The sequence below is a fragment of the Anabrus simplex genome, chromosome 1, assembly GCF_040414725.1.
Source record: "Anabrus simplex isolate iqAnaSimp1 chromosome 1, ASM4041472v1, whole genome shotgun sequence".
Classification (NCBI taxonomy): domain Eukaryota; kingdom Metazoa; phylum Arthropoda; class Insecta; order Orthoptera; family Tettigoniidae; genus Anabrus; species Anabrus simplex.
Window position 1 is genome coordinate 225,455,494 of NC_090265.1, and position 26,389 is coordinate 225,481,882.

Here is a 26,389-nt window from a genome sequence, read left to right on the forward strand (position 1 = left end):
CACTACTCCGTGATACGTAGAGGACATGGTGTGAATTTGGAACAAAAAATTCTGTAACTGGAAGACGATGTTCATAAACTAGATGAAAATCACACCGGGAAGACTGTCAATAAGGTGCTCAGAACGTTCTATGGGAATGCAGCGTGTTTTCACAAGACCCATCAATATTTCTCTCAACTAATGATCGTGTGTGTCACGAGCACATTGGAGCGTTTGGCATGGCAGGTGGGTTATAAATCTTGAGCACTCTGGAGCGTTAGGAATGACGTAGGGTTAATATAGGGGCATTTGAGAAAAAATAAGTATATCTTAGTTACACATGAAAAATAAAATATATTTTCAAATGTATTAAATACAATAGACGGTTTGGGTTAATTCTGCCTGGGTTAGTGCAATAATACCTCGATAACTGTGATTATGTTATTTGAGGTTAGCCGAGAATCTAAGAGTAAAAGACATTCTAGTGACACATCACTGCCATTAGACTTTCACAAAGAAAACTTGTAAATGAAGAAAAGACTTGCTAGGTACAATTCCAACAGCCACTGAATCAGTGAATTCATATGCTCATTTTATATACTTCTACATCCAGATACCAAGAGTCAGGTTCAAACCCCTAAGAGGTAGTTTGATTTTTGAAGGGTGGAAAAAGTTCATTCGACAATCCATGTTGTACGATGTTGGCATGTAAAAGGTCTCTGGTGGTATAATTGGTGGATATCTGGCAAAAATATTAAAAACTCTGCCATAGATCATCCAAGGATGATCTGGTTACTCTGCCATTTGATTGTGTAAAACAGAACATGAAAGTTGATGCACAAGAAGCCTAAATTGGATCAAATTAAAATGCCTGCTCACACTAGCTGAGGCCATATTATTATTTCAATTTATAGGCTGATTTTCATTGGATGATGATCTGGATACAGGGTACCTGTTTCAGTTCCAAGAATATCTTCGTAAGGGTAACTTTGATAGCGGTGATGTATATCTACAGGCAAAGATCAGTTGAAATGTATTAATGATAATCAGGGACCAGATTTTGATGACATATCAACTTTTAACTGGTGCATCTTATACATTGTTAACTTATTTATAAATCCTAATCATCTCACTCTTTGTCCGGCTCCATTGCTAAATGGTTAGCATGCTGGTCTTTGGTCACAGGGGTTCCGGGTTCGATTCCTGGCAGGGTCGGGAATTTTAATCTTAATTGGTTAATTTCGCTGGCACAGGGGCTGGGTGTATGTGTCGTCTTCATCATCACGACATGCAGGTTGCCTACGGGGGTCAAATCAAAAAGACCTGCATCTGGCGAGCCGAACTTGTCCTCGGACACTCCCGGCACTAAAAGCCATACACCATTTCATTTCATTTCACTCTGAAATGAATATTTATTCATTCTTTCATAATTTTTTGTCATTGTCTCAATTTTGCCATTTTCAGCAATTACTTAAATTCATAGCTTGTTTCTACAGCCATTTCTCTTTGTTCTGCACTATTATTTTGTCATAATTATGCATATGATGGGTAACTAACATATTTTAATTTTGTCAGAGCTTTCAATAAACGAGAATACTCAAGGTTCAGTACTCAGTTTGAAAACTGTGAAATAAAGTAACCTTCTACGACCCTTATCTGTACTCTTTATAATTCCACATCCCCAGAGAGCGACGAGTCCTTGTTTTCTAACCTGGATGGGCATGCGATGAGAAGAGGAGGTATTATCAATGTAATAGGCATAAAATTCACATTTCAGTCAGGTTGTTGAAATGCCCCGATACTAGCATGCATGTGTATGTACGTTCCTCATCACCAGATGTTTAATTCCAGGCTTGTGTCAATGTCATACTCTCAAATGTGTGTACACCTGTTATGTCATGTGACTCCCTCTCAGACTGATTCTGATGGTTCTGCCAGCTTCAGCTTCGAATGTTAGTACTGTACTGCATACGGTGAGCCAACTGGTGACGAATGAACATACCACTTCCACTTCTGTTATTAACGTCTAAATTCAAACCTCATTCTTGGAGAAGTCTTCCTCGTGAATAGTAAAGCTTTTCTTCTGAAGATGCAGAGCAAATATCTCTGCGAAACGTAAAGAATTTCACCTTATTTTTATTGACACAGCATAAGCCCAAAAGCCTATATCATGTCTATTATTATTATTATTATTATTATTATTATTATTATTATTATTATTATTATTATTATTATTATTTCTTGATGCTTACTCATTATATTCATTCTATTGTGAGTAAGAGGTAATAAAGACAATATTTTACCGTCTTGGGTAAATACATATTTTAGAGGCATTTTCTTGCTCATTTTAAATCATTTTAGATCATTTTTTAGGTATTTTTTTTGGCACTTAATAGGACATCAAAATCCGGGCCCTGACGATAGTAGATAATATCGGGTGTTTACTGTCCATTCAACTGCTATGAGTTTTAAGAAACATCAAAATTATATATCGAGAAAGATTTCTTCAACATGCCAGGGAGCCTAGTGAAACGGTTCTTTAGCATAACACACACTTAAATGCCTACTGCTGAACCAGGATTCACTCCCACAACTCTGATGTACAAAGATTTCTAGAAGGAGGTACAGTTTATGTTCTTTGAGTTACAGAACTGGGGTAACAGAAGCCATATGAAGCCTCATACTGGCACATTAGGTTCCACCATTTCCAAAATTCTGTATTGAGCTTCATGAAGGGAGAATGAGAGAAGTCTCCAGACAGCTGAATACAATTTATGACAAAAATGAAACCATTAAGATGTATGAGCTTATATAAAAAATTGATTAAACATACAATGGGAATCTCTCTTCTCACCTTATTAAGTTGTGCACAGCTTGGTTCATGTTTTACTCTTACACTATCTAACATGTTTTTGTAGTCGTACATGCCATATCTAAATTCTACCTTAGTAAACAGCATCTTTAGTAACATGTTTGATAAATTTAGCTATGGCAGAAAGCATGTATTACCAGAGAGTTACTTCTTTGGAAGTACAATCTGACAAAATATCTTGTAAAGAAATTATAGACCACTGGAAAAAATGTTTATGACATGCAATTCATTGGAAGTATATCAACACAGGAATATATATTTCAAGAGATGATGATTTGGTAAGGTTAAATGTTAAAATAGATAAACATGAGATATATAAAATTGAAAATAAAGCAAAACAAGTGATGGATTTATACTGAGTTAACAAAATATCCTTTTATATCTGATATTTCACTTTCATTACAGCTTCAATAATGGAAGCATAGGGTGTAGCAGTTTATGAGAAAAAAAGGCCACATAGGAAAAGCAAATGGGTATAGTTATGGATAAATAGAACTGTTTTGAGGGTGTTTTGGATTTGTGAACATTTAATTGCAAGAAAAATACTGCTACGAAATGTGAATTACATGAACATTTCAATAAGATATATCAACAAACAATGATTATACGACAGACAAGCAATCAAATAATGTATATTATTAAAATACACTACATATAAAAATATTTACTATTTTCTGTGAAAATCTTCAAAAATATTCTATACATCATAATATAAAAATATTCATTAACTATGTAATAAGCTGATTCTTTCATTAAGTTGACATATTTCAACAAGGAAAAGTAAATTGTACCATAAAATGGGGTAATTTCGGCCATCCAGGGTAAATTCAGCTAGTAATGCATAGCAACACTGATTTTCTCCTGCTCCCAATTCTATAAAAGATGAATCGCTCACAACAACTAAAATACACGTGCAATAGAATGCTCAATAAACACTCGCTAGTTGAAAGAATATAGATGGGCCCATTGTCCGGTCAAGCAATTTGTTTCACAGCATCGACTATTGTCTTGTTGGGTAACATCAGAAAACAAACTGTTCTCCAGGTCCAGCATCTGATTCTCTACTCCAGCGGATTATGGTGTTAGAAAGTATGTCTGGTAACTGATCAACTGAATTTGATGTATTTTATTCAAATATATTTTTCATGGAATAGTTTTGTGATAAAAGTTGTCCTCTTCCATAGTAACTTTGGCCATGCCAAGATGATGCAAGAAAGTTTTAGGCGGCCACGGGTATTGCAATTACAATCCTGTTTACCTAAAAAATGCATTAGAAGAGATAAAAAAAGACACAATAACGATTCAGAAAGCCTCAAAGAAATATGCTGTTCCGCGACTGATCCTGCAGGACAAGCTAAACAAGCACACACGAAAAATAGGACGTGCATGCATTCTTTCAGCTGAGGTTTGCTGTGATGCTTATATGTATCTGCTTCCTTTATACCCCTGAAGTATTGCTAACCGAGATTTTTTTATTTACCTATTATCTCTGGTGTTTGTTTTCAGGAAGAAGCCGACCTCATTCATGGACTTACTACGTGTGCTGTATGGGGATATCTATTAACACCTGGAGACATCGGTATTGTGGTGAAGGATTATCTAGACAGAGAGGGAAAAACAATTTCTATCTTCAAAGATGGTGCAGACTGGCTAAAAACTTTTCTTGATAGACATCAAGATTTATTGTTTCGCTTTGCGGAAGATATCAAGCATGCTAGAGCCTCTGTAGGATCAGTAGAAATTGGTGAATACTTCAACAGCTTAACAAACATCACTGGACAGAATTCCTCCAGAAAACACTGTAAACTATGATGAAACTAATTTTGTAGATGATCTGAATAAAGTTAAAGTGATTTTAAAAAGAGGAAGTAAACACCCTGAGAGGATGACCGACTCATCAAAGAGTGGAAGTTCTGTCATGTTGGCAGGAACAGGCTCAGGAGAATTGTTGCCTCTATATGTGCTCTATCGAGCCAAACATTTGTACCCAGGCTGGACGGGAGGAGGTGTTACTGATGCACATTATAACAGAAATGAAAGTGGTAGGTTTGGTATGACAATTTTTGATGAATGGTTTTCTGCAATTTGTCTTCCATATCTCAATTTAATTGGTAAAAAAGTAATAATAGGTGACAACCTGTCCAGCCATCTGTCAATGGAAGTGATCAGACAGTGTGAGGAAAACAATATATCATTTGTCCTCCTGCAAACAAATTCAACTCATCTAACACAGCCATTGAATGTTGCACTTTTCCGTCCACTTAAAATGTCTTGGAGGAAACAGCTGAACAAATGGAAGAATAAGAACAGAGGAATAGAGTTTTCAAGGTGGCCCTGGAGGATATAGAATATGAAAGGTTGAAAGCTAGCCTGAAATCTGGCTTCAAAGCTGCATGACTTTGGCCTCCAAAGGGAGATGCTGTTCTAAAAAGATTTCCTGACTTTATAAAAAATCAGAGTTCAGAAAAGTCATGGAGCAAATCATTCACATATCCCCTGAAGACACTCGATTAGGAGAGAAGAGTAATTCCAGATTCAAAGGAAAATGACAGAATATGAGGCCTGGATGAAGTGTAACCACAAGCCACGTATCAGAGCAACCCCAAGATGAACAGGAGCAGCTTGAAGAAAATCATGAACTTTGCAGCAAAGGAGAGAGAATTTCAACTGAAAACAGGACGTCACGTTTGGAAATGCAAGTAGATGGGACTGATAATTATGAAGTAGGAAATTTCGTACTTGTAAAATTTTCCAAGGACAAAATTCAGCAATTATATGTCGGAGAATTTAAAGACTTGGCAGTGAAGTTTTTGAGGAACAAAGCTGGAAAAAATGTGTATTTCACTTTCCCAGTTAGTGATGATGAATATGAAGTCCAGTAGATGATACTGTGAGGAAACTGGAAGTTCGGGACCCAGTCAGACATGGGCAATACAAGTTCAAGAGCTTAATTGACAGCCCAGATATTTTAAAATGTAGAAGCCAGTGTACTGTGAGGACAATCCAAAGTTTTTTTTTCAACTTGCTCTTCCTCTTCATAAATTGGAATCAAGAGAATTAATTTTTTCTTCATAAAATTAGAGGGAATATTCCATATTTCAATTTTTAAAATATATGAAAAAGTGACCAAAGTTACCTCATTTTATAGCACATAAATGAATGATACTTGGTGAAACAAGAGCAATACAATCTATCATCAAAGGCATATTTCATTTTTTATTTTATTGTCTGATTTTCATTGGATGATGATCTGGGTACAAGGTACCTATTTCAGATCCAAGAATATCTCTGTAAGAATTACTGTGACAGTGGTGATGTATTTGTACAGGCAGGCACCACTTGAAATATAATAATGTTGAATGTTTACAGTCCACTCAACTGCTATTGGTTATAAGAGATGTCAAAATTATACATTAAGAAGGTTATTACTATTAATAGTCTTTTCATACACTCTTGTAGATGTGAAGTTAATGGCATTAAATCACCTGCCTGGGAAGTCACTTTGATGAGCCTTAGCCTTAAGTTGATTGATGATCTGTTGTCCTGGATTTTCACAGCAGTGCAGAAACCTTCAAATTGAAGATAGTCTGCTTTTATGTCCATTCCATCATTAGCTGCGAACATTATGAGCTCCTAACAATGCCACTTGTTTTAAATGAATCCTCATAGCTTTTAATGAAACAACCATCTGAAAAATCAATAAGTTACCACTTATGAATTCAGTTCAGGAACACTTCAACAGTATCTGGTTTAAAGTATAAGGTGCATAGAGAACATTAAGCAACTTAGTAGAGCAGAATGTTGAGTTCATCAAACAAGATATGCACGTTGTTTCTTACCATTCTCTATAGTAATACAATGTGTTTAATATCCCTTCACAAAATATGAGGCTTACAGGACAGCAATGTATCAGAATTATGTACTATAAAAGTGGGTTCTGATTACTCACTCTTGGTATCTGTCCCATAAATTAAACACTTTTCTATTTTCTGTATACAAAAATAGAGTAAAAATTCCTCACGAAGTTTTGCAAGGAACCATAAAAACAAAAACTTCTTCACCAAGGAACTTAAAAAGGGTACCATAATATTTGGAAACGTATACCCTGCAATACACATCATACATACAGCTGACAAATATCCTAGTATGGGAATGGTACAAAATTAGGCCTATATATAAAATATGCTAAAAGAAAAGCCACAATATTACAAAGTAATTATCATGAAATTCATTTTTATAGAAAAGTAAAATAATGGAACATATCATATATTGGTGACAGAACTGAACTTATAAATTATATGCACAAGAGGTAAGGAAAAATATTAAAAACATTAAATGAAAGCAAGTGTACGTTATATAAAGGCAATATTAGACATTAGTTACAATACAGTAGTGATGGGCAGTCTGAGACGAGGTCTCGAGATTTATCGAAATTTCTTGAGACTAGCGCAGACATTTATTTCTCGCGAAAAATTTCGAGAGATCTCGAGAGCGTTGTCCCCGCATTGTGTGGCGAGCAGCGTGTCATAGGCCTACAGGTAGCCTGAGCTTAATATTGTGTGTGCCGAGTATGCGAATAGCCAACCACGTGCCTTCTCCATGCCGTCAATACGTGTCAAAAAGCGGCTAGGGCGTTCATTTGTTTCATTTCTACCGAGGTCTATTTCGACGCAGTATAACATAATTATGAAGCATAAGCATTCTGGCATTGTATGCAGCAGTGAATACACGAATGAGCAGGCTAAGTACAGAAAATGACGGCTGCTGTAGTCACCCCTAACTGGATACTACAGACGTGCATTATTCGAAACCGAGACTGGACAAGATGCTCTTTTCTGTATATCCAACCACCATTACGCATGAGTGGAACGTGTAATCTAAAATGCCCGAGTTCCCTCCATTTCTTTCGACAGGTAGTTGTACATCGTTATCAGACCCCACATTCAATATCATATGACTACTGTTTGTGTTAACCAATATTTTGGTGACGAAAGAAATAATTCCGTACAATGTCATAGAGTATTTGCGTCATCATTAGGTACTTCGGTATATGACGGTGCAATGCGTAATTGTGTCTAACTGTACGCGACAATGTTAAGACGATGTCCGAAAGGCAACGTAAAGTCATGGATGTACGTTATTTTGAAGAGATGCCACATAGCACATCCAGCTGTGTTGTTTATTCAGAAGGAGTAAAATACGGCAGCAGAAATACTTCTGGGATAATCCGGCACTTAAAAACAGTAGCGGTGATGGAGGGCGGAGGCAAGGGCAAGAGATCCACAAGGGTCGACGCCCCGAATAAATAGAATTTTTAAGGGGGGAGGCAGTTGCCCGCACTTTGTTGAGAAAACATTCCATTTGTATTCCATTTTAGCCAGCTGAAACTGGTAATAACTTTTTAAAAGCAATTTTTTCAAGCCCTGTTGTCTTTTCAGCTCTTACTCTATTTTTCTACATTATTATAAACGTTTTGGCAGAAATACGCACAAAATGTCGTTTGTTGTGGCTAACCGATTTGTTTAGCGCCACAGCAGGTAGTGAAGACTTTGCATTTTCATGTGCTGTAAGGAAGGGTAGCAGTCTTTTATTTGCCAAAGTTATCGACATTGAGGTATGATTCACCCGCTTGCCGTGCGCATTTGTCAGTCTGACATAGTGATGGGTAGTCTGAGACTAGGTCTCGAGATTTCTCGAGACTAGCGCAGGCACTATTTCTTGCGAGAAATTTCGAGAGATCCCGAGAGCGTTATCCCCGCATTGTGCAGCGAGCAGCGTTTCGTAGGCCTACAGGTAGTCGGAGCTGAATGTTGTTTGTGCCGGGTATGCAAATAGCCAACCACAAGCCTTCTCCATTTCGTAAATACGTGTCAACAAGCAACTAGGGCGTTCATTTCTACCGAGGTCTATTTTGACGCAGTATAACATAATAGGAAAGGATACGCATTCTGGCATTGTATGCACTGGTAGGTACACGAATGAGTGGTTTAAATACAGAACATGACGGCTACTGTAGGTACAAGAACCTGGATACTAGAGGCGTGCATTATTCGAACTCGAGACGAGGCAAGATGCGCCTTGCTGCATATGCAACTACCATTACGCATGAGTGGAATATCTAAAATGCTTCAGTTTGCTCCAATTCTTTCGACAGATAGGTGTACATCGTTATCAGAGGTGGTGGTGGTGATTATTGTTTTAAGAGGAAGTACAACTAGGCAACCATCCTCTATATAACACTAATCAGAGGGAAATATGGAAGGGATCCGACACTTCGAAAAATGAAGATATCGGCCAAAGGAAGACAAGGGCCACGAAGGGCGTGAAAATGAAAGACTCCCTAGCCCTCGCAAACCTAGTAGCGTCGGGGTCGGAAACGAACAAGAGTTGACCAAGGGAGGTCGGATAGGATAGATGAAAGTGAGGAGCCTGGCATAAGTAAGTGGAAGCAATGCCAGGACTCAGTTGAGGGCCCCGTGGTCGCCAACCCACGCTCCAAAGTTCAGAGCCCCTGGAGCCCCTTTTAGTCGCCTCTTACGACAGGCAGGGGATACCGTGGGTGTTATTCTACCGCCCCCACCCACAGGGGGACATCGTTATCAGACCCCACATTCAATAACATACGACCACTGCTTGTGTTTACCGATATTTTGGTGACGAAGGAAATAATTCCTTACAATGTTATAGAATATTCCCGTCATAATTAGGTACTTCGATATATAACGGTGCAATGTGAAATTGTACTAGTCGGCTATTTTGAAGAGATGTCACATAGCACAGCCCGCTGTGTTGCTTGTTCAAAAGAAGTAAAATACGTCGGCAAAAATACTTCTGGGATGATCCAGCACTTACAAAGACATAATATCAATGAAGAGGAATCGTCACAGAACACCTCCGGCCCGGTCTGTATCACAAGAAGCTACCCTGTCAACTAGTGATGGGCAGTGTGAGACGAGATCTCGAGATTTCCCGAGACTAGCGGCGACACTATTTCTTGCAAGAAATTTCGAAAGATCTCGAGAGCTTTGTTTTCGTCGAGTATACGAATAGCAAACCACGCACCTTCTCCATTCCGTAAATACGTGTCAACAAGCGACTACGGCGTTCATTTCTCTCATTTCTAGCGAGGTCTATTTTGACGCAGTATAACATAATTGTAAAGGATATGCATTCTGGCATTGTATACAATGGTAAGTACACGAATGAATAGGCTAAGTACAGAAACTGACGGCTACTGTAAGTACACCTACCTGGATACAGTACTAGAGGCGTGTATTATTCGAACTCGAGACGAGGCAAGATGCGCCCTGCTTCATATGCAACCACCATTACGCATTTAACATTCTAAATCCAGCAGAAAATCACAAATTCAGTGTCCGTCGTTTACAGCTTTTACTTTTCACTTTGTACTAGCACTAAACATCATTTTAAACCATTTGACACTGGAAGAGAATCTATCAAAGACTGCTGCACGTAATTTATTCCAATCCCTTATGGTCCTGTTTACGAAGGAAAACTTGCCCACATCAGTATGCTGGTTATTATTACACTACTGTAACTGACCGTTGCCACCGGTATATTTCCCATTTGCGATGTATCTGTTAATAATAATAATTAGGTACTTCGGAATATAACAGTGCAATGTGTAATTGTGTCTAGTTATACGCGACAACTTAAAGACGATGTCCGAAATGCAACATAAGTCGTGGATGTCGGTTATTTTGAAGAGGTGCCACATAGCACAGCCCGCTGTGTTGTTTATTCAAAAGAAGTAAAATACGTCGGCAGAAATACTTCTGGGATGATCCAAAACTTAAAAACACATAATATAAATGAAGAGGAATAGTCACAGAACACCTCCGGCCCGGTCAAAGAAGCTGCTCTGCCGGCAACGATTGCGAGGCATCCAGGTAGGTTTACATCCTAATAATAGTTATTAACAAATCATACGGGTTATTCAGCTAAGAAGTCCACCTGAAATAACTCGTGAACAGTTTAAGATACTGGCATTCTGTCTTCACTTTCGTTAATGGTATTAAGGAGTTCATAGTTCAACATGCAGTGCTTTCCTAGGCTTTTAACACAATGTATCGTCACACATGTTTCCATATGAGAACTGCTGATGATAACTATCAAGCTTACACTCGTAATTACTGGGACGTCGCGTCGCACAGCTCGCAGCACACTAGAATCGGTCTCGAGAGCGTTGTCCATCATCCCTGCTGAAGGTATTGGAGCAAAGTCGAGCATTTTAGATTACACGTTCCTCTCATGTGTAATGGGGGTTGCATATGTAGCTAAGCACATCTTCCCCGTCTCAAGTTCAAATAATGCACGCCTCTAGTATCCAAATAGATGTACATCCTACCTACAGTTATTCACAATTTCCGCATGGTTATTCAGCTAAGATGTCCACCTCAAATGAGCGATGAACGGTTTAAGATACTGATATTCGGTTTTCACTTTCGTTAATGGTATTAAAGGGTTCATAGTTGAACATGCAGTACTTATTCAGGCTTTTGTCAAAATGTATTGGCTCACACATTTTCATATGAATACGCCATTTCACGCAATAACTGCCAATGATATACTATCAATTTTTCAGTCGTAGTTACTGGTACGTCTTACAGCTTGCACTACAGGAGGATCGGTCCCGAGATTCTCGCGAGAGTCTCGAGATCTGCGACGTCAGTCTCGAGCGAGAGCGTTGCCCATCACTAGTCTGACAGTCTCTTAGTGTCTGTTAGTTTCTTAGTATGTAATCAATAAATAAATTATTTCAATTTTATTATCACGCCTTACTTCTATTAAATTGTAATACATGTGTAATTGTTCCTTTGATGAGTCCGGCCCCGCGGTGTAGGGGGCAACACGTCCGCCTGACACCCGGCGGCCCCGTGTTCGGTTCCCGGCCGGGTCAGGGGTTTTTGATTGTAAATGATTAATATCCCTGCCCTGGAGACTGAATGTTTGTGTCGTCCTTAACGTTCTTTTGCTCACATTCAACACTTTACACTTCCGCAATTACAATTACACGCAGGTTCATAACATATGGTGCAAGTAGAGGCAAACGATCTTTAGAGGTCGACGCCATGAACAAATAGCATTAAAAACGTTCCTTTGATGAAAGTTTTATTGTATAGTATTGAATCAAAAATTTTAAAATCTCTTATTATCGCACTAAAGTTTGTAAACTGTTACCTCTGTCGTAATTCCCTCAGAGAGCTTAAAAAACTTACCATTTTGTAGATTTTTTCACTTTTATGCACACCCCCGTCGCATAATCCCGGGTACTTTTTGTTGTCTGTGCACCTTTTTCCCCCCTCACTTCTAATTCCCAATCGCTGCTACTGCTTAAAACGCATATCTATGAAGGGGAATCGTCACAGATACCCCCCCCCCCCCAACTGTCGGGCTGAATGGCTCAGACGGTTAAGCTGGCCTTCTAACCCCAACTTGGCAGGTTCGATCCTGGCTCAGTCCGGTGGTATTTGAAGGTGCTGAAATACGACAGGCTCGTGTAGGTAGATTTACAGGCACGTTAAAGAACTCCTGCGGGACTAAATTCCGGCACCTCGGCGTCTCCGAAGACCGTAAAAGCAGTTAGTGGAACGTAAATCAAATAACATTATTATTATTATTATTATTAGATACCCCCTGTGGGTGGGGGCGGCATAGTAATACCCACGGTATCCCCTGCCTGTTGTAAGAGGGGACTAAAAGTGGCTCAACTTGGGAGCGTAGGTTGGCGACCACGGGGCCCTCAGCTGAGTCAAGATATTGCTTCCACTTACTTGTGCCAGGCTCCTCACTTTCATCTATCCTATCCGACCTCCGTCGGTCAACTCTTGTTCTTATCCAACCCCGACGGTATTACAGCGCTCGAGGCCTACGGCGTTTTTCATTTTCACGCCCTTCGTGGCCCTAGTCTTCCTTTAGCCGACACCTTCATTGTTCGAAGTGTCGGATTCCTTCCAGTTTTTCTCTCTGATTAGTGTTATATAGTGGATAGTTGCCTAGTTGTGCATCTTCTTAAAAAACAATCACCACCACCATCAATTGTCACAGGACACTTCCGGCTTGGTCTGCACCACAAGAAGCTACCCTGTCGACAACTGCGAGGTACAAATTCTTATAATTTTGTTAAATACCACCTATTCAATACAATAAACACGTTATAAAAACTTACATATTTATTAAGTTGTTGATATGGTACATGTTTTGCTCCCTTTTCGTGAGCATCATCAGCCAATTATCATTTACTTAAGGTTATATAAGATCATGAATCTATTCTATTGGATTAAATTATTCTTGTAAACCTGTTGACAAAACTTATAATATTTTACAAGTCATATAACAATAAAATTATGTCTTTAAGTTAAAACATATTTGTCTAAATTCTATCTAAGTCTAACATTTTATTGACGAAACTCATCTGGTGAACATCCTTTAACATTGTTTTAAAAAACCTTTTGAGATCTGGCTAATTGTATTGATTCAATGTTGTTTGGCTTGTATGATTGTCGTTGGAACTTCGTTAACTATATTAACAATTTTCTACAGTTGATAATTGCTTATGTTATGAACATTTAACTTGTTCTCAATATTGCTGGAGTAACATTTGTACAAAATGTATTGGCATTAAATTTATGAGAGGTAGAATGAGAGGTAGAATTTGAACCATTCAAATTCCTCATTAAAAAGTGTTTATTCACCAATAAGTTTGTTCATGAACAATATTCTCGGTCAGCGATTGATTTTGTAATGCCCCGACCGGTGATATTCAATTTCGTTACTGTTATGTCCATTCTAGTACTACCGAGCTCGATAGCTGCAGTCGCTTAAGTGCGGCCAGTATCCAGTAATCGGGAGATAGTGGGTTCGAGCCCCCCCACTGTCGGCAGCCCTGAAGATGGTTTTCCGTGGTTTCCCATTTTCACAGCAGGCAAATGCCGGGGCTGTACCTTAATTAAGGCCACGGCCGCTTCCTTCCACTTCCTAGGCCTGTCCTATCCCATCGTCGCCGTAAGACATATCTGTGTCGGTGCGACGTAAAGCAAAATAGCAAAAAAAAAAAAAAAAAAAAAATAGCATTCCAGTACTGTACAGTAGTAGGGATCAATAGAACACGAACGAGTAAACCCTTTCTTTATTTTCCATTGTATGCGACTGGAAATACGTATTGTTTCAAGCTTCTTCATAACAGTGCAAATAACATTAAGTACAGCGCCTGTCGCATCGTAGTACGGCAATCATATCGCGAGTAAGAGGACCGTGAGGTTCGCGCGGAAATCTCGGGATGTGCAACTGCTGCGCGTTTCGTTTATCTCAAGCGTCAACTTCACGTTGCAATATCTCGGGATGTAATTGACCTATTGCGATGAAACAAACGCCATTACTTATGTGATTTTTCATGTTAATGACTGCGTAATAAGAAATAACACAGGGTGTCCATTTAAAAAACGTAAGTTTATGTTGAAAATACTATTTTCCTATGTTTTTGACCGGCTCACTATTTACTTTAATTAGCCCCTACCCTGCCTTCTTGCCTGGCAAAGTCATTTTTCAATATCTATTGTTGTTCCAGATATATCTGCGGTGAAAGGTTTAAGTGGGCCACCCTGTATATTCTCAATTAAAAACAAATAGATTGCTAAAATATTCGAAAGAGTTGACAGGCAGAGCAAGTGAGACAGGCGTAGGGAGAGCTTAAAATCCAGGAGTGGGGGTCTGCACTCTGGTCAACCTAGTGAAGCCGTCTTTTGCACTTTGCGCTGTGCAGTGCACCCTGAGAGGCCCTGCTCTAATCCGAAAAAAAATGGAAAAAACTAATATTTTGTTTGACGAGGCAATAATAATAAAATATTCTCAATTAAAAACAAATAGGTTGCTATAAACAAGCTTAAAGCGTTATGTCACTCCTTCATTTGCGCTACTCCCCTCTGATATGACTATCTCGAGGTGATCACATGTTTGCGCTCATACAGATGTCAACACTTAAGTGTATACGCTTCAAGAAAATTAGTGAGCAGTTTTTAAATTATCCACCTCTTTTTTATTACATATTTCTTTTCTTTTACATTTCTTATTTCTTTTTCTTTCCTTTCTTTTGAGATTGTTATTAAAATTTTGTAAATGATGATCTTCACAATAATGTTCTATACTAAAGACCCAACATTCAATGTTATATAATGACAGTTATGTTCACAGTAACAAGGGTACATTTAGCCTCGATTTTTATTCTTCACCATTGAATCTACAGTCTTTTTAGAGAACACCATCAAGAGTCGGATATCTTATCTTCATTTAGACACAAAAGCAGCAAGAACATTTAAAGATGTTTATTTATATCCCTGTGATTTATATTTATTTCAAATGTATATGTACTCTGTTAATTTTAGGTTTATTTCTGATGACATGTTAGCTGAAGATGATCCAAACAAGGACTGAAACTTGTACAGTAGAACCTCGATAATTCAAAATCGGTTAATTTAAAGTGCCGCCTAATTCGAAGAAGCTCTCGTTCCAGGAAACATGAGGTGCGGTTTTGCATGTTATTTAAATTGTTTAATTCGAAATACAGATAATTCATAATTCGAAGAATAATGCTGGTCCCATTACCAAAATTCAGACTTTTAATTTAAACTACCTTTATATTAAAAGTTTTTTTCAGAGTAATTTAAATTCAAAATTTATCTGCATCATGATAGAAAGCGTCTTCCGGAACGTGCTGGGGTAGATTTCAGTATTTTCACTCACTTCGATGTGTCTACAGTGTGCTTCATATTTGCTAAGTTGGAGTAAAATCGTAATTCTTTTGTATTCAACGTTTTAAGGAACACCATAAGATCACTTAGCAGGCAGTGTGCGGAGAAGCAGAATCCGCGAATACTGGCGATGCCGACAGTTGGCGAAAAAGCGTGGCTCATATAATCAATTCGTACGCATCGAATGTTGTCAATGCCAATGAAACTGCATTGTTTCTTTTAAGGCAAAGCCCAAACAGACTTACAATTTTATAGGAGGGAAGTGCCAGCCGGGAAATCGTACAATCGTACTGTGTTGCAATGCACACTGAAGCGAAAAACTTCTTCCGCTCGTCATAGGGAAGTTCGATAAGCTACGATGTTTTAAGGGCGTCGGGCACTTTCTGTGCAAGTACAGGACATCTAAAATGCATTCAGTACAGTAATCCAATGAAGCCAAGGAAGCCAGCATAATTTGTCCTCGTCTTTGAATCGTGCGGTTTTTTCTTTCGATGCGTGAGGTTATGTTTGTCAGTGATTTATTCAAGTGTATTATTTGAATAATATAAATGCACATTGTTGGATACTTATTTTACTTATTTTCTCCATATATGATCTTGAACTCCCAGTAAAATGAAGACGCCTGTTTTCGGCTTTAAACATTATTTTAAAGGAACTGGATATTGGCCTCTACCTATAAGCAGCTTCAGGTGTGATCAATCCTGTTTGAAGTGTTACTACTCCAAGTCAACTACAATATGTGATTTCTCGAAGCCGATTCACGTGTCTATGCAAGAATGAGATTTAATTAGTTAACAACTCTGATTACCTTCTTCATTCCAAAGAATATAATAATCATTTTTATGTATGAACATTCTTGTTGACTGACTGGTAGCAATAATTACTTCACTGGTTGTCCTTTACAATTTTAACCTCTGTCATCACGATTGTGTGTTTTTCTCTTAGCCATGATGAACATTCTTATATGTTTTCACACTAGTTTTAAGCCTACTTCATTTTCTATAATGTAAATGTCGAATCTTAGGGTACCATTTATTTTAAAGACACTAGGTTCGGGACCCTGACCTAACTTTAGACTAAGATTTATTTTGGCTGATGATGCTTACGACAGTTAAGCAAAACACGTCCCAACTTACAACACCAGTTGTAATGTTTGTATCCCAAATATAAGAAAAGATAAGTATTGGAAAGGTGGTGTAAATTATTATTCTTATTTTAATGTTCATAAAGCAAATAGTAAAGAAAAAAAAAAGAAACTAAGCAGTATGTTCCAAGGTGTCAGTGGAGAGATAGCATGGAATCACATTAGTAGATGAATATTTTTGAGTGGTGTTTTTAAAAGTAGGAAAGATAAAGTTTGAATTCAAGAGGGCAAATTGGGGCAAGTATTTCTTTATAGGAAGAGAAGTTGGGGATTGAATAATTTACCAAAGGAGATGTTCAATAAATTTCCAAATTCCTTAAAACTATTTAACAAAAGACTAGGTAAACAACAGATACGGAATCAGCCACCTGGGCAACTGCTCTAAATGCAGATCAGTGGTAAAGTAAAGTAAACTTGTGTCCTCATCCTGAGGTGGTGCAGCTCTTTTGAGGCACACCCCGAATGGAGGTGAGCTGCATGTATCATTTCAACCACATACCAGCCCTCCTGCCATTCATAAATTTCTGGCAGTACCAGGAATTGAACCCAGGCACCCAAGGACAGCAGCTAACAACACTAACCGTTATGCTACGGAGGTGGACAGATCAGTGGTGATTGATTTTAATGATGTACAAGTAATGTTTACGCAGAAATAATATTACTTTACACTTATAAAATAGTTGTAATGCTTTACTGAAAGCCAAGTTTTACCAACCCATTTCCCAAATTTTTATTTTGTTTAATTTATCTCCCGTGAGGTACAATATAGTTTTTATTTATAAGAAAAATGCCTATTTTTATTATTATAACACATTTTTCCTACAACAAAATAAGTCTTCTTGCTTTTACTAAGTCCACATCAAGGTGCATCAACAAGATATGAGTATCTGGTATTATACGAGTGATTGGCACTCTGAAAACAGTACTTCATTGTAACACTTACTCTTTACTTAAAGTAGAAGATTTAGAAGATAATTACTGTCGGAATGTAAATCTTCAATGAAAAGAAGTTAAGAACATGCTTTTGGAACAATATTAACAATTCAATGCATAGCTTTCCATTGCATTTTTAGAATATTAACGGTATTTTGTGTCTTACCGCCTGTCCCTTCAGTTGATCCGGTAGACTTCAGGATGTGTACGGTTGGTTCATGAGGGCATTATCTGATAAAATTGAAGGAAAGAGAATGGGAACAGCTAAAAGCTACAATGAATGACAAGCGAACAGCGCATCAGGTAAAAGTGAGTTTATTTCATCCCTTTCAGATGTATAAATAAACAAAATTACAAAAACAGGTTGCTCAAGGTCGAAACCCTGGCCAGAACACTATCAACTATTCACTTTTGTGAGTTCTTGTTAGTGAGAAAGCACCCACTTAAATAATCTCTAAGGCTGTATTAATTATATGAAACCCTTATGTATGCACTTTGTTACTGAAAAGTCCCCAACAGCACTGGCATTAAAAATGAATTAAAAACAAACCCAAATTAAGTTGAAAAAAAAACCCTTCCTAAATGCCTAATTCCTTCCAAACTAAATCAGCATGAAACAACAAACAACACAGCAGCACCTAATGATACAGAAACCAAGAAATAGCAAAAACACAACTTTGATGAAAATCTGAAATACAACAAGAACTAGACAACATTTTGTGAAGGCATTACATCCACATGGAGCACGGATGCATAACCGACTGCTCCACATGGGCAGGATTCGAACATATGAGCTCCTGGTCACTAATGTTCGGGGCAGCTAGAATTCCCTAACTATTTATTATCTCTATAATTTGATAGAGCATAATCAATTTATCCTCTCATTTAATCTTAGCTGGACATTTCTTAAATGAACTCTACTTCTTGACATATTAGCAATATAACTGTGTTTTTTAGAACTAAATTTCCATCAGCTGGATCTGGTGCACATTGGCAGGCCCATATGCCTGTCTTAGACCTCTCCTTTCTTTCAACTTAAGCGGGACTATTAAGGCGGAAACACACTGCTGTCACTTCACGTGAACTATCTCTGAGCTGAGTCAGCGTGAAGGGGAGCTTGATGATGTCACTGCATGCGGCATGAAGACAGGAAACACACTGTCCTCACGTTCACACATCACAGTATACTTCGTCCGATGGCAAGCTACGATAGTACATCCAGTTCAACGGATTCTGATGAACTTTTAATTGCCTGTGATGTTTCTGTTGCCATGAATACTGTCTGTCACAAACGATTGTGGGCACATGAAAGTAATTTGCAGTGAATACCACAATTTAGTAAGGGAGCTAAATGGGCATCCAGAAAAATTTCAGACGTACAGTATTTCAGGCTGAAATAAAAATTAATTCAACTACATACATAATCTCATCAAGGATGAAATTGTTGGCCGAAGTACGCTCTGCGTTTGCAACTTATTCGGAGTAATCCAACACAAGCTTTTCAGATATGAGAACATTTCAAAAATTACTTCAACTCGCTTGAAGGCTCTGTGCCATGGCAATTACCAACAGTTCGTCAAGGAAGAATAAACTGAACAAAGAGAAATGAACTGTGCTTTAGTGAATGGATCATACAATAAATATTTATTCACCGATCACTAATTTTTTCCTATTTGCTTTACATCGCACCGACACAGATAGGTTTTATGGCGACGATGGGATAGGGAAGGCCTAGGAGTGGGAAGGAAGTGGCCGTGGCCTTAGTTAAGGTGTGGCCCCAGCATTTTCCTGGTGTGAAAATGGGAAACCACGGAAAACCATCTTCAGGGTTGCCAACAGTGGGATTTGAACCCACTATTTCCTGGGTGCAAGCTCACAGCTGCACGACTCTAACCGCACGGCCAACTCACCCCGTATCTCTAATTCAACAGGACAATTTGTATTTGTAAGTTATGTGGGATTTAATTTATTATTATTATTATTATTATTATTATTATTATTATTATTATTATTATTATTATTATTATTATTATGTATGGCTCCATAGCTAAATTTTAACCATCATTGGTTAATTTCATTAATTTCATCCTCATCACGATGCGCAGTTCGCCTACGGGCATCAAATCAAAAGTCCTGCACCTGGCGAGCCGAACTTGTTCTTGGACACTCCAGCACTAAAAGCCATACGCCATTTAATTTATTATTATTATTGGGATAGTAATCATAACTACAATTATGGACTGTTTTCAACAACTGAATGCCTATTAAAACTAGTAAATTCCTTTCCTATTTTGTACCATGCCTCGTGCCACATTTGCTAATTTCTATAGTTAACTGAACCTATGTCATACAGATTATCATGCACCCATACAATTCAATTAACATTTCTTCCATATCGCTAAGAGAAACTGCTTCTATCTGCACTTCACGTCGCCAGAATATGTGCTAAAGCAGAAAAATGTGCTCCGCGTGAAGAGCGCTGTCACCAGATTCTACGTCACAATGACGTCAGCCGACGTCAACAGCCATGACATGAGTGCAGTGTGATCACTCTACATTTCATACAGAGTGGAAAAGGCATAGCACATCTTTCTTGACAGGTTCGATTGCGTCACGATACATGTGAACTCACTTGAAATGACAGTAAGGTGTTTCCAAATTTACTCTCATCTTGCTATTCACCCCCAGCTTCACGAGCATTCTCCCTGTGCCTTTAAACTGGACTCTCTAGTGTCTTTCACTTTCATACATGGCATTTCTCCATATCCCACATGATCCCAATATTCTCTTTATACTTCCTTGTAATCCTCAGCCGTTAATTTTTATTCTAAAATAAAAACACATTCTGACTTCCACACAGTAACACACTGGAATCTTTACACTACTCTATCACTAACAAGGCTTAAATTCTGAGGACTTCCTATCTGTCTGGAGAAAATCAACCTGCTTCCACAAAGTGAATCCCTAACTCTTGTTTGGTGGGCATGGCTTTGAATCTCATCAGTCGTTCTTCACACAAATTGAACACAATGTTAGGTACTCTAATCTATGTCATGCACAAGCAAAACTACATTAAAAAGAAGTGTCATCCTAACTAATCTAACCAAACTTTATTACTGGTCACTCAAGTGTAATATAGAAGAATATAGAAAAACCTACAAAATATCCCCAAATTAAACCACAGGGTGATGACTAATTTATCATTCAATGATTCAATTCCCAGCTGTGACACTCCAGCAAATGAGTAAAACGTACTTAATTAATGTTACATCTCTTTACGCAAAATACAAATGCCCAAAGGAATAAACTAATAAATAAAGTGAAAACGCAAAATATCAAATAAACATTGACTGAATGGTTTGTTCCCTCAATACATATACAAAACTGACATGTAAGCTGCACTCAGCTCCTTGACATTTAACACGTTGGCTGCTGGAGTGGTACATCGTACTGCCGAGTAAATTTCTTGTGAGGCCACGGAGCTTGATTTGGATACTAGTTACCAAAATTCTCAGACTGAAGGATTAGCGACATTATCCTCTGAGTTTGTGAAGAAAACTGTTTCATATTTTATAACTACACTCTCCAATAACTGATATAATAACACAGGAATATTTTGCAAGTATTTCACACACATACCTTACTGTAGAACTGAGTGCCTTGGAATCGTAATGTTAAGCGCTAGTAAACAAATCATGGCACAGGCTGTATGCTACAATGAATACCATCAAGTAATGCAAGCTTCTAGTAGCGTTAGATTGTAGGCTAACCCTCTGGCCATCTAGCCTAAACTGAACAATAAACTTTTCTGTGGGGCCCCCGATAGTATCTCAGGGTGCTAGGAATTTTTATTATACTTAGTATGTATATTGAACACTTAAGTGAAATATCACTTGGAATATTGTTTTACTTTCAAAATTTACATGCAAAGTAGAAGGAAATCTTTGGCCACCGGAACATTTATTGTTATGTGTCCTGGCAGTCAACGTGTTCTCCTTTTAAAAATCCACAACGTAAGATGTAATTAAGATATCCATATGATGTGTTTTCCAAAATGTTGAGAAAAGTATCTTCTTTCACATGAATCGCAACTTTCCCTCCTCAAATTTGGACAATATAGAAACCTCCATCTGGCAATCTTTTGAATATTTAACAAGAATATCCTCTCCTACTTATCTTCAAAACTGAATTTCCTTTGTTGAGAATGGAGCTAGAATATAGAACTCCTCACCCCCTATAACATTAGAGCCATAAAAAGCTAAAATTCCTTTAAGTCATCTGGCTGTGAGCATTTCCTCGATATGTGTTGCCAGGTTGAATAAATCTTTTGGAGTGATTGTGTGTGTGTGAATGTACATTAACTGTGTTTATGTTATTTTGTGTCATGTTACTTCTAATTTGTAACCATAATGTTTAAGAGAAGGTTAAGAATATTTATTGTGCATATGTTGTTATTTTGTGTCATGCTAGTTCTAGTTTGTGAGATAAGTTTATGAATATTTTTCTCATATGTACACTGTTAAAGAACTGTGGTTAAGTGTAAGAGAGGACCCTGAGTCCTAACTTTGCCACTACGAATACAAATATAACAATAATAAATGGAAAAATTGCTGAATACAAGAGCCACTTTTAAGTTTCAGGATTATTCTGTTGATGAAATATCGCAAGCTAGTCTTGAAATCTAGTATGGTCATTGGTGATATATAGCCAGTCGGTGTTCTTCTTTATGACTGCCAGTGACAATATATTGTTAGTCAGTCCTGTAAGGGTTAAAGGGTAGATCATTTGAACATGTGAAAACTTCTCAGTAGGATACTGGAACATCTAGGTTGCCAGCTGCTGATTTACAATGCCTGTAGATAAATAGTTTGTGTCATAATACTAAGCTGTAGCTCAGGCATGTTTACTATCTGATTGAAATCATAGTTTGATAATCAATGAGAATTGTGAATACAGTAAACATTCGTCGGCTTACCGATGTTAAGATGCCTCCCAAGTTGTGCAAAGTGATGGCTAAGGTAATTAAAATTCAGATAACTAAGCTACTCCTATGGTTTTACAAAATTTCTATTATTATTATTATTATTTCTGTTTTAATGTCTAAATGTAACATCAGTTCACCAGCTCTATGATATGAGAGTTACATATTCATTCATAAACACAAGAATGATACAATGAAATTATGTTGAACAAAATCTAATGGCCACATAGTCAAGTGCATCCTATGCATGCCCAAAATTACCTCGTCATAAAATGTATGACATCAGAGAGAGACAAGATATCAAAAATTTTACACACAGAGCTAATGATGCTAATCATATACTTGTCCCAAACATAAAACTGCATAAAAACACAGAATTCAGAATATGGTACATGAAATAAAAATGAATTACCTTTTGAGATTACAGGTGTGAATATCTCGGTCACAATTTGCAAAAGTATGAAAGCATTTCAATTCACAAGGCTGCTACAGTTTTTCTAGGGTACGAAATAATCATAATTAACTACACAATTTTAAATAACTGTATTTCTACATTGCTTCATGAAACAAATTATGCCACAGCAATAACTCTTCTTTAGATGAGAAAAAGTATTCACTTAAGAATAAATTATGGTAGAGGTTATAAAGACCAGATGGCAGAATTAGTTATTCAATATTAAGCAAGTATGTGTTGCATAACAACTTACCAATGCTGCTTGTTCCACGTTATGTCTCTTCCTCGTGTTTTGGTTCAAGGTAAAAAATTAAATCAGGTTCAACTTTTATGTTCTCCGTACAAGCACTGGCATCTATCAAGTATGAATCCTGGACATAAAAATGGAATGATCAAGTAGAAAGTGCATTTTTCTTTTATTCATGAACAAAGCCGAACACCTTAACTTTTGCAGAATCATGCTATAAATCTGGATAAATAACAGACCATAGAAGATGAGATCTTAAAGTAGCCATATCCAGGCTCTAGTTTAAAGAACAGACTGTTTCTTAAAAAAACAAGCTTTATTAATGGAGGAGTAAACCAGCAATCCATAAAACCATTCATATTAAAATAAAAAGTGATATTCTGAATTTAGATCATTTTAAGAAAGAAGTTGTTATTCACTTTCCTGTTGCATAATTCACCAGGAATACAGCTGAATTTATAAAAGTACAACACTTTTACATAGGAAATCGATGTCTTTTATCATCTTCTGTGGTGGACTTACCTATTTGCTAGAATGATCCATACCAAAAGTATTGCTATTTAAGCTTAAGACTCAAATACCTGAGAATCAGCATTCCTTGGGTAGGAACAGAGTTCAAAAAATATTGCTCATAATCTTGACCTCAAAGTTGTAATTTGTTTTTAACGAACTTAGTTTTAGTCAAAATCAATACCAGTGATGACTTCAACCAGCATACATATTTAGAGAATATTCTATACATCATAATTTTTGGACATTCAACATATGAAGATAACTATATCACATCTATACTAATATAATAAAGAGAGTGTGAATTTTGTGATTTTGTTTATATCTGGAGGGTAATCTCAGAAACTACTGGACCGATTCTAAAAATTCTTTCACTAATAAAAATATATATTATCCCTGAGTGCTATAGGCTATATTTTATTTTCAAATCAATTCGAGGAAGGGGGGAGGGGGCAATGGGGGAGATATAAAAATAATAGGCTAATATAGGTGAATCTAGGAATCAGATAAAGAAATGAACTGCAGTAACCATGGCAACGTCAGCTCCAGGATTCTACAGGAGTGAGATTATGCATGTACATTAGGGCTTAGCTGCCAACAAAAAATGGTACAACTAATTCCTGAGGGACATTGGCTGTTTAGATTATTTAGATAATCTATCTAAATAAAAATGAATCGCTAAATGTGTTGCTAAACGCAAAACTCGGGAACGGCTGGACCAATTCGGCTAATTCTTTTTTCAAATATACGTTGAAGTCCGAGTAAGGTTTTTACGAACAGAAAAGTGGGAAATTCCCAGGAAAAATGTAAAAAACCCATTTCTCTTTTTCCATTCAAACTGTTTTTCTCTCTTTCCTTCTCCCATGTTTACGCTTAGCACTGTCCTCCTCTAATCCAGCGCGCTTGCCAAATGTCTGTAAATCTCAATGTTATCGGGTAAAATGCGTGAATATCGGATTATGTACAAAATTTCAAGCTGCATTTGATGCCGTTAACAAAAAAAAAGTTTTCAAAATAATTGAGTGTGAAAATGTTAATATAATGGAATATTACCTCCAATGCAAAATCTTCATTGCATAGAACTTATCATGTCATAACTCCTATTTTATATTCACTATATTTGTAATTTTTTTCACTGCTGGTAAAGGAACATTTCAGCTCAACATAGATAAGTTTGTTTTATAATTTAAGTGATAAGAACATGCACTATTTGTGTTACTTTTCAGTCATGTTCAGAGATTTTTATGTGCAGGCACGAAAAAATCACTCGCTGGCCAATTTCTTTGCTACTGAATTTGCATGGAGGTCAACGCAAGGCAAGTGGTCTTCAGATATGGAAGTTATTTTTAAGACAAATCCCAAGTTCTCATCTTACTTAGTTCTCAGTTTGTGACAGGAAGAATATCTCCTTGGGTTTTGGTTTCACATGTATGCTTTCCAGACAGTCGCATGCAGTGTCGTGTTTTGTTATAATTGGAGACCTTTGTCTACCCTGACTGTTTTTAAAATCTTCGCTTCTCAACACACAAGTTCATCGATTTCTTTGGTTGATTGGTTTATTTTGTGTGTGCTTCCATATACAGTATACTCATTTCAAGACTCATATCGTCTATAAGACGCGGGCGGAGCAACTTCGGTTGAAGAACTCGAAATGCTACAAGCCAAGCTAATTTTCAGTCTAGTCAGACTGCACAACAATGTGAAGAGTGAGATGAAACTGAAAGGATTCGAATATCACAAATCCGTGCAGCGCGTCATTCAGCTAATAATCTTCCAAGTTTGAATCGAGCTGCTTTCAGTTACGATGTTTCAATTGACTACAGTGCCTACCAATGCGTTGCTATTGGATCTATGAACTCAGTTTGCCAAAATTGTAAGGCATTGAAATACAAAACTGAAGCCACTGGAATGTGTTGTGCAAATGGCAAAGTGAAATTAGTGCCTTTGATTCCACCACCAGATCCACTGTACTCATTGGTTTCAGGAAGAGGAACAGATTTCATACATTTCCTTAAAAATATCCAAAAATATAACTACTGCTTTCAAACGACTTCATTTGGGGCAACAAATGTACTTTTGGACAATTTCATGCCAACTTTCCAGGTAACATACAACAAACAGACTTATCCCCATATTGCTTTCTTTTAACATATAACAAACAGGCTTATTCCCCACATTGCCTTTTTTATTTTATACCTTTTTGTGTCAAAAATAATAAACCGTCCTCCTTAATTTACAGATACAAGGCCAAATATATCACAGAGCAGGTTCACTGTTGCCGGTGGTATATGGTGACTACAAATTCCTGCAAATTTATTTCATGGGCAATTCAATACAAGAAATTGATCTGCATTGTGCACATAACAGTTCAGTGAAGAGTCTATAGTAGAAAAATTACAAACTTTCTTTCACCAACACAATCAGTTGATTACATTGTCCAAAACTGCACTGGATCTCATGCCACCTGATAATCACAAAATTTTAATCAGAGCTGATAAAACT

At 37.4% G+C, this 26,389-nt stretch overlaps 1 protein-coding gene across 2 annotated transcripts in view; it reads right to left on the bottom strand.

Annotated features, from left to right (window-relative positions):
* Nucleotides 1–365: 365 nt before the first annotated feature.
* LOC136886032 (uncharacterized) overlaps nt 366–26,389 on the bottom strand; it is a 69,932-nt gene continuing 43,908 nt past the window's right edge. For both annotated transcript variants that reach the window (XR_011019111.1, XM_067158748.2), the window contains exons 3-4: nt 23,384–23,501; nt 366–6,539 (exon numbers count right to left, since the gene is read on the bottom strand). Coding sequence is in view for 1 of the 2 variants with exons in the window: in XM_067158748.2 (XP_067014849.1) it covers nt 23,403–23,501 (99 nt within the window). In the remaining variant the exon portion in view is untranslated. The remainder of the gene's footprint in view (nt 6,540–23,383; nt 23,502–26,389) is intronic.